Source organism: Bombus terrestris, unplaced genomic scaffold, assembly GCF_910591885.1.
Source record: "Bombus terrestris unplaced genomic scaffold, iyBomTerr1.2, whole genome shotgun sequence".
NCBI lineage: Eukaryota > Metazoa > Arthropoda > Insecta > Hymenoptera > Apidae > Bombus > Bombus terrestris.
Genome location: NW_025963586.1, coordinates 215,186 through 224,813, shown reverse-complemented (window position 1 = coordinate 224,813; position 9,628 = coordinate 215,186). Strand labels below are relative to the sequence as shown.

Below are 9,628 nucleotides of genomic sequence, written 5' to 3'. Positions count from 1 at the left end.
AAAATGTTCAACGGTTGTGCGAACATACTTACTCGGACCCAGAATAATCCCAAGGAGCCGTTAATTGCCGCGTCTAAAATCCTCTTTTTTTACCTTTTTCAAGTATATTGCCGATCTTAGATTTAGATTTTTTATTACTGTCGAGACTCTTAATTTATACAATGCATCCTTCAAGCCGACACGGTACAAAATTTTCAGGAAAAAATTCGCCCGTCAATGTCAATTTTTTGCGTGGAATAGGAACCAATTTTTACTGCTTGTACGAATCTGGCTTCAAAGCTGGTGTTCCGACCGTTCGAAAGTCGTAAATTCCCGTTATGATTAGATAGTCGACGCCGCGAATCAGTCGTTCCCGTTTGGATTAGGATAACAGAGGCAGTTCAAATGATTGTAACACTGAATTAACAGGGTTAATATGAACGTGTATATTTAACGATATAACATGATGATACAATCAGTTTGTTAATTCGACCTGACTTTATGATATTTCTCAATGTATTCGTTTGAATAATTCGCCCTCGATTTTATTCCTCTGAACCTCTCGATGCATTCGGTTTAAATCCTCAATTGTCACTGACTGCCCTTTGATTTTGTCCTTTGTCTTCTCTGGAGGACGACCTCCACTACGCTCGGGTCTCTCAACAGTTCGCGCCTATAATCACGTATGTCACCCTTTTGTGTAGATAAAATAACGGACCGAAGGCGAATGTTTCTAGAACTCGCTGTTTGACGACAACTATGCGTTTATCACTACTTTGTGCATATCTCGACTGTCATGTAAGACTATCTGTCTGCGACACTGTAGTACCAAGGTAGACGGTTAGGAACACGGCCTATAGAGTACCTTAGGGCGTAACACCTACAATAAGCTGTCCGTCGCTTATGGCAATATCTTTAGCACGCCTATTTTCCTTTCAACCTTTCACACGTTTCGAAAGCGGCTGGTGATCTATTTTCCAAAAGAACAACGTGTTAAGACGAAATCAGTCCTAAAACGCGAGTTAAAAGGTACTGAAGCGGTTGATATACAAAAAGAAGCACGTGGAAAAAATATTATGAAACCATCAGTCATTTACAATAGGCTGAAAAGGTTACCAAAAGGAACGGGAAACGAATGGAATATGAAGCTGTTGAGGATTGACCTTTTACCTTGCAGATCGATGAGAACATTCTATGGGTTCGAAACTTGTGTTACCCAATTGGCGAATCACTGTCTGGATGATCGCCGAAGAGCTTAGTATAGCTTTTGGAGGTGCACATACTATTCCGAAAAATGATCTAAAAATAAGAATACTTGATGCTAGTCCCACGGTTTGCTGATGTAATTCTACGAACATTTTGAACAGAATCTGAATACTCTTAAAGTAGCAACAATGTTAATAATTTATAATAACATGAGATGCAAATATTCTCAGATCATCTTGTTATAAACATTCGTTGAGAAGGGTTGAAAATAGCTAAAGTCTAAAAGTACTTAGTGCTTTGTAGTTTTATGCAGAGTGTTCATATAGTTACAGGTCAATGCTTTTACCGTAAATACTAAGTATACGAAAAAATAATTAACGTGGGATTATTTTTACCATATTTTGCAACCAACATGATAGCATATATTTCTTTTTTCATAATAATCTCATTATTTTCATAATAATCTCAAACTAAATTCTTATTTTCGTGCTGCCTGCTTAATATCACCTCTCGGTCGAATATTATTTGTTATTTTGATATACAGCGCAACCTCGATTATACATTACGTACATACATCATCCGAACGTTCTATCATCAGAATATTGTATAATTCTCTATAGTGTATTTCATATACATTTATACGTATACACGTATATACCTATATACATGTTTAATACACATAGTATTTATTACCCCCTATCAAAATTGTCGACGACATCAACCGCCGAAATAAAATCTCGTCAACATTTCAGTACGGTATTTACATTCGAAACGTTTCAAACAGTAATGACGTCAAGACGAAGACCGGTATATTTGACAATTGCTGAAAAATACGAAATAATATGTATGAGAGTAAAAGGTAACATTCGACAAGTCATGATGACAAAGTACGGTATTGTACCATCCACCTTGCACATTATATTAGCAAATAGCGAAAAGATTAAAAAACAGCACATGACCATCAGCAGTTTAAGACGGCGACGTATACGGGATCTAGAAAGAGTTCTTTATCACTGGTACTTACGATGTAAGGAAAGAAAGGTAGAAATAACAGGAGCAGACATACAGAGAAAAGCTCTAGAAATTAATAAAGAAATAAACGGAAATCCTAATTTTAAACCCAGTAATTCTTGGTTGCAAAAATTTAAAGAACGTCATCGTATTACTACCTGGGATATAAGGGGAAATACTCCATTCGTAAAAACATTGGGTGAAGGGAATTCCTTTATAAAGACTTTTAACTGCACCTTGGAAAGTCGTCGTTTCAAAATGGAGAACGTTTACAATGCCGTTTATACAACACTAATGTGGAAAGCAGTACCAGAAAACACTTGTATTTTTAAAAATGCGAAATCGAAAGAAAGTATAAAAATGTGCGAAGATTACGTTACTGCACTTTTTTGTGCAAATGCTACCGGATGTCACAAGTTGCCGGTACTAATAATCGGCAATCATAGCACTTTTTGCAGTTTCGAAACAAACGCCTTCACAACTATCTATAGATCAAACATCGGCGCTTCCATGGACAGTACCATTTTCAAACAATGGTTCAAAGAACATTTCTTAGAATCAGTTAAAGGAAGACAGCAGGAGAACAAGCGCGAGGTCAAATATTTGTTGTTACTAGATAATACTCCGTTGCTTCACGATATCAATGATATCTATCATATGGATCCATTAGTTACAGTTATAATGACTACATCTGACGTATCATCAAACAGGCAACCAATGAATCGTGGTATAATCAAATGTTTCAAGCGAATGTACCGAATAGAATTACTGAAATCAATAAGGCCATTATCTATCTTCAATACGGTGGAAGAAATGATAGACCTCCATAAAGAATTACGCATGTGGGATTGCTGCCGTATTGTACATGATGCTTGGTCACTTGTCGACAAAGAAATACTGATAAACTCGTGGGACGGCCTTTTGAGACCTCCAGACATGGGGAGTATAATACGCACAGGAATATGGAATGCTGACATACTTAAAGCAATTGCATTTCTGCGTAGATTACCTGGGTGCGAACGGTGCGAGCAAAACGATGTGTTAAATTGGTTTAATATTGATAACGGATATGATATAGTCAAGAAGATATGTACCGATGAAGTTCTTCGAGAATTTGAAAACAATACTCTGGGTCGAGAGAACATAAATATTTGCCGCGATGAAGTTGGGCCTTCTCAGGCGAAGATCTAAAAAATGAGCTAACATGGTATGAAACACAAAATGAAAGTAACTCGGTGGAATTGGTTCCATTAAAACGCGTATATTAAAAAATATATTCAGAAATATAATATGACTTAGCGATAAGAAATTGTGGAACCCGTATGGTTTTATGTAGCGTTCAATTGTTTGCTTGTATCATTTGGTTTGAAGTACAGAAAAAGCTGTTGTTCTATAATTCAAACACATTTATCCTTATTAGTTCCGATAATCAAGATTCTGCTATATATGCAAGACAAGGAAAGACGCGCAATGGTATTCTTGTATTTACGTTTTCTTTGAACTTTATACTTTGCATTTGGCAAATTAGAGTTAAAGTAACTGTTAAATTAAATGTTTATTGGGAATATAGAGGTGGATCGGCGAATGAATTAAACAAATATATTGTCGCACAAATAAATGATGATGACCTTAAAATCATATTTAAAACATGTCTTCTAGAAAAAACATTATCTATCAAATAGCATAACCTTGCCCTGCGTAGTTCTTTTCATAATATTAATAACGAAGTTATTTAGGTGTCCCGATTTATGTATCCCATTCTGTATTTCAGCGGACATTTATCAGTGCGAGTACCTACCAAAACCGGTTGATACGCGAATAATATGTGCGAAACTTGAATTGAAATTAAATTTATATTCATATAGTTATATAGTATAAAAATAAATACATATACACAAATGGGCTTCTTTTTTTCTCTCTTCTCTCTCACATTCTTTAGAAGTTGTCCTATTAAATGAAAAAGAAACTGTAATTGTAATTAATTAACTAAATATAATTATTGAGATTGGCGACCTCACGATATATATGATTTTGAACTACGATAAAGAAAGTAAAAGTCAAAACAAACTAATAATTATTATTTCGAAGATTTACGAATTACTAAATATACGCTATTAAATAAGCAGTAGCGTTGAGCTACATCATTAAACGTATTTGTTCATACAGATACTCGTTTTAACATACGTCTCTAAAATATTTACATCTTCTTAAAAGAAAGTGACAGATTTCTTACATAACGGGCGAATATCTTTTTGTAAGGAATAATGAACTACATCGACCAATGCACGGAAAAGTGTTACCTTATTTTTAAAAATTCATATAACCTTCCCCTGATCTCAGCGTCTACATCTATTTATATTCTGCATACATCATACGACATTGCTTTAGACCTTCCATGTATGTTTCTAAACACAATTTTCTTCTACAATTAGAAATTATTCGTCCAAATTAACCGTGTCAACTAGTGTGTCTGCTGCGTAGCAGCTTTTTAGATATCGTGTCCGTATCTCGGCGATGAGCCATACCGTACCCGGACAGCCCCAGGGCTATAGAGGTTGGGATCACGATCAACCAGCGTACTCGGTACCCAGACCTTTCTACGTATATCAGTTAGGCCTGCAGGGGCTTTCACTTGTCTCAGGTTGAAAGGGGCTTCTTTCCTAGCCCTACCATCTCTCCAGGACGGTTCCGGAGCAGTTGGGACGCTGCTCTCCTGCCGACGGCCATTGGGAAAGCCGGGGCAACCCCTTATCAGCACGAGTTTTTTTTTATATATTAGAATATTTACAATCAATTCTCGTTGAGAATTTTCAGTAACTTAATTTGGCGTGATACAATGACAAGGATTATAATAGTTTTATATTGTTGGTTCTAGTAGAAACTAAGGATTTAATCTAGAGGTTTTCTTTTTAGTCTGCGGATCTGGCCCGTCGTGACTTGCAGTTGGGTGACTAATGGGTTGTGGTGGTTGTTGACTCTTGCGTTATAGCTGTTTCTGGACTTGTGTATTTCATCTCTGACTGTAGGTACCTTGAGGTCGCGGTGGATTGTTTCGTTTGTAGCAAACCAGGGTGCATTTAATAGAGATCTTAGCGTTTTCGATTGGAAGCGTTGGAGTATTTCAATGTTGGAATTACTTGCTGTTCCCCATAGTTGGATTCCGTAGGTCCAGACTGGTTTTATTACGGCCTTATAGAGCGTAATTTTGTTCTACGTGCTTAGGTTGGAGCGACGGCCAATGAGCCAATAAAATTTTTTGAGTTTGTCCCTGAGTTGTTTAGATTTGTCTAGGATATGTTGTTTCCAGGTTAATCTCCTGTCCAGAGTCATGCCCAGGTACCTGACTGTGTCCTTGTTGGGAACTGTTATATTGTTAATGGAGACCTGTGGGCAGGTTTGTTTTCGCAGCGTGAAGGTTACATGTGTGGACTTTTTCTCATTAATTTTGAAGCCCCATTTGTGGAACCACTTTTCCATTGAGTCGAGACCTCGCTGGAGAGTGGATGAGGCTGTTGTCGGGTTGGCGTGGGACGCTAATAGCGCTGTGTCAGGGCAAATGTTGATATAGTTATTCCTGTTGATATTGGTAAGTCGGCAGTGTAGATGGAGAATAGAAGGGGCCCGAGGACACTGCCTTGGGGTGTGCCCGCTTCTATTGGGAAAGTTGTGGTAATGGCGTCTGCGTATTTAACCATGAATTGCCTACTGGTTAGGTAGGACTTTAGGATGGAGTAGTAAGTGTATGGTAGGACTTTTTTAAGTTTGTAAAGAAGCCCTTCGTGCCATACTTTGTCGAATGCCTGTTGGATATCAAGGAATACCGCTGAGCAGTATTTTTTCTTTTCGAGGGTTTGGTTGATATTGTGTGTTATTCGGTGGATTTGCTCTATTCTGGAATGTTGCTTCCGAAAGTCGAATTGATGATTTGCAGAGTTTTCAGATCCTCTAGGAGTGGAAGGAGTCGATTCGTTAGCAACTTTTTAAATAGTTTTGACAAAGTGGGTAAAAGACTAATTGGGGGATAGGAGCTAGTTTCGTGTAATGGCTTTCCGGGTTTAGGGATGAGTGTAATTTGTGACGTTTTCCAGGTTTTGGGATAGTATTCAAGGCGAAGAATTGCGTTGAAGATTGAAGAAATGAGTGCAATCCCTTTTACAGGTAGTTCCTTAATTGCTTTGTTACTTATTTGATCGTGTCCCTGTGCTTTCCTGGGGTTCAGAGATGGATTAATTCAATAACCTCTAGAGAAGTGAAAGGTTTAATGGGAAGAGACATTTGGAAGGGAGAATGCAGGTATTCTGTTATTTCCGGAGCGGTATTGGAGGAATGTGGTTTGAAAACTTTGTATAGGTAGCTGGCGAAGAGGTTGGCTTTTTCTATAGGGCTTCGTGCCCATCCTCCTTGCGGACAGCGAATTGGTGGGATTATTTGAGGGGGACGCGTGAGTTTCCTGGAAGCCTTCCATAGTGAGTAGTTGGAGTCGGCAGAGGGGGACAAATTGACGAGGTACTTTTGGAAACAGTCATTTTCGAATTTTTTAATTATTTTTGTTAACTTCCTGGTTGCGTTGTTTAGCTTGCGTTTGTCGTCCGGTGTTCTATGGGTTTGCCATACTCTTCTCAGTCTTCGTTTTTCTGTGATTTTGTTTAATATGTAATGGGGATATTCGTGTTTACTGATAGAAGTCTTAGTAGGTGTTGAGGAGCGAATAGCGTTTATTATGCTCGTGTTTAAGTATACTGTGGCAGTTTCTATATCTGCCTTTGTTTTTAGTGAAATTGAGGCAGAGGTTAAGCGGTTAAAGGCTTCTCTAAAGAGCTGCCAGTTGGTGAGTTCCACCATAAAGTTGAAATCCTAACTGCATTGTTCGCACATATGGTTTAAGTCAATCTGTTTGCCTGAAAAGACTTTTTAATTCTAGAAGTGTTTTCGGCCGGTTTTTAGAAAGGTCCTTGTGTTTATTACGCACTCTTAAGAATTACGGAGAAAGCGGGTAGTGGCCTAACGCAAAAAGCGGAGATCTACCTAACGGAAAATCCGAGTTTTCCCATAAACAGTGTCGCCTAGAACCCACGTGGTAGGAAGCTTTTTCCTCCTATCTTCCTTCTCAACATTGGTCATAACCAAGTGGCATCGCGAATCATTGCCCTCACTTTCCTAACTAAAAATGTAAGTAACGAATCCGCGTTCTTCGTTCAAAGGGCACACCCATACCGAGCTTTCCTCCGTACTCACATCGGAAAAAACTCGAGAGTTCCTTCATCTCTCACGGTGCCTAGAGTTCCTACAGACCCTATAGCTCTCATCGTTTTTATATCTCTCAGAGTCTTCCTTCGGCTCTCAAAGTGCCTACAAGGCCTAGAGTCTCCTATGGCTCTCACAGTATCCAGAAGTCCAACAGCTTCTACAGCTCTCACGGGCCCAGAGCTCCTATAGCTCTCACTCTCTCATCTAAGAATAATCCTTCTCTTCGTTATCTGTATCTTAATCAGCGGCGTTACTACTTTGTGTGATTGTATGAAGTGTTGGAAATTTATATTTTTATAACTCTGTGAATCCCAGTGTTATACCGCAACAACCACCCCTATTATCCTAACCGAAATCAGGGGATCGAACTCTTCGTGGTGTCGATTATTATAATCGTAACGGGAATTTACGTCTCCCGTTGACGCCTATTCTCGCGATCATGTCTCCCCGCGATAGCTCGAAAATACACTTGTTTTGTTACTAACTGTAACATGACCTGCACGTCCTTGTGCTGAGTAGGTTTTTTTCGTGTGATTTTTGTACTTATTTAATTAATTTAACATGTGCAAATGCGTTGTATACCAGATATACCGTACTTAATAAATTGTCATATTTACTACACTTCGAGATACCTCTAATATCCTGAATGAGTCGCATGATTGATCAATAAGCTATGAATAATTATACAGATTCAGTTTTTTCTCATTCTATATGAATATTATAACAAATTCTGTACATTGAATGTTTTATTAAATACTACAAGTTTTTCATAAACGCTTCAAAATTCGCAGTTTATTGATCAATTCCTCTATCCTTCCTCTTTCTCCTCACTAAAATAGATAAATTCTTAATGCAGTTTATGGAGTTTTCTTTTCTTTTCTTCTCTTTTTTTTCATAAAGTAAATCACATTTATCATCTGATATGTTTTTTGAAGTAATCCCTGTCTGTACATTTTCTTCTTTTCCCCTACTTCATTTCCTCATTCTAATGAATTCTTTTTATTCTGTAAAATAGTTTTTGTATCTTCAATTTTATTAAGTGCAATTCTTGATAACTTACTTTTATTAGATAATTGTTGTGAATCTTCTACTACATCTTCCATATCATTTTGAGTGTGGCTTCTACCTTCAGTAAATTTAATATTTTGAACAGTATCATTAATTTCAATAGCTTTTTCGGTATCAAGTAAATCGCACTTATTATTTAATATACCTTTTGAATTGACTTCTGTCTCTGCAGTTTCTTCTTTTGTATTTTCCTGTTTCGCTTCTCTCTTTGTAATATTACCACCTTTGTTTTCTTCTGGTTGCTTTTTATCATCACAATTCTTAGATCGCCGACTACGCGATAAGGGACTATCAAATACCATATTTGTATGCAAACGAGATATTTTATTCGTAGTACGTTGACTTAAATTCGCTTCATCAATTGCTATTACACTCGTTACTGCATTATCATTTTCTACAGATTTACATCTATCGCTATCATTAATTATGTCCGTTAAAAGAACTTCCCCTCGTTGACGCGCATCAGTTTCGCTTTCATTATCTGAAATTGATTTTTGTTTAATACCTCTCTTTTCTTCTTTGGTCAATTTATTTTCTATATTTTCCGATGCTGTTACGCCACGAGGCTTGCCACAGGCTGTATTTTCTAACCGTCGCTCGCGGCCCTACAATGTCGCAGGCAGATCGTTTTATCTGACCGCCGGATCATATACAATGTATCGACGAACGTGTCACGTAAAAATAAAGAGAAATTTTATTAGGAAGGAGAACACTTTATTCTTATTTCGTTTATACAAGTATAAGACACTTCCGAACTCTAGCCGTGACCGTACGAGAGTGAGTCCCTACAAGCTTTTTACTTTCGGTCATCTGTTCTCTCATTACCCCCCACTACCCTGTAGGCGTACGTGACCGTTGCTACGCTTCTGGAACATTTTATGGTAGGACCGTTAGGCCATAAATGAATCCTTAGGTACTCTGCCAATATACATTGTCGCCAAGGTCACCATGTGTTCCTCTCGTCGGTGCATCGGGTGCGAAGTATGCCGACCGGGACACCATCCTGCCCGAGGTGTGTGTGTGTCCTGGTCTCTGATGTAATTTACGTTACATACCTCCCTCCTTAGATTGATTTTGGTCCTCTAAAATCTCAGTGTTTCTTCAGGATTGTTTTATG

General features: G+C 38.0%; 1 protein-coding gene across 1 annotated transcript; it reads left to right on the top strand.

The window, feature by feature from the left end:
• Positions 1-1,906: 1,906 nt before the first annotated feature.
• On the top strand, positions 1,907-4,095 carry LOC100652332 (jerky protein homolog-like). Its single transcript, XM_003402760.4, has 2 exons — positions 1,907-3,403; positions 3,968-4,095. Exon 1 carries the CDS (start codon positions 1,972-1,974, stop codon positions 3,385-3,387), a length of 1,416 nt encoding a protein of 471 aa, XP_003402808.1. The 5' UTR covers positions 1,907-1,971; the 3' UTR covers positions 3,388-3,403; positions 3,968-4,095.
• The last annotated feature ends 5,533 nt before the right edge of the window (positions 4,096-9,628 follow it).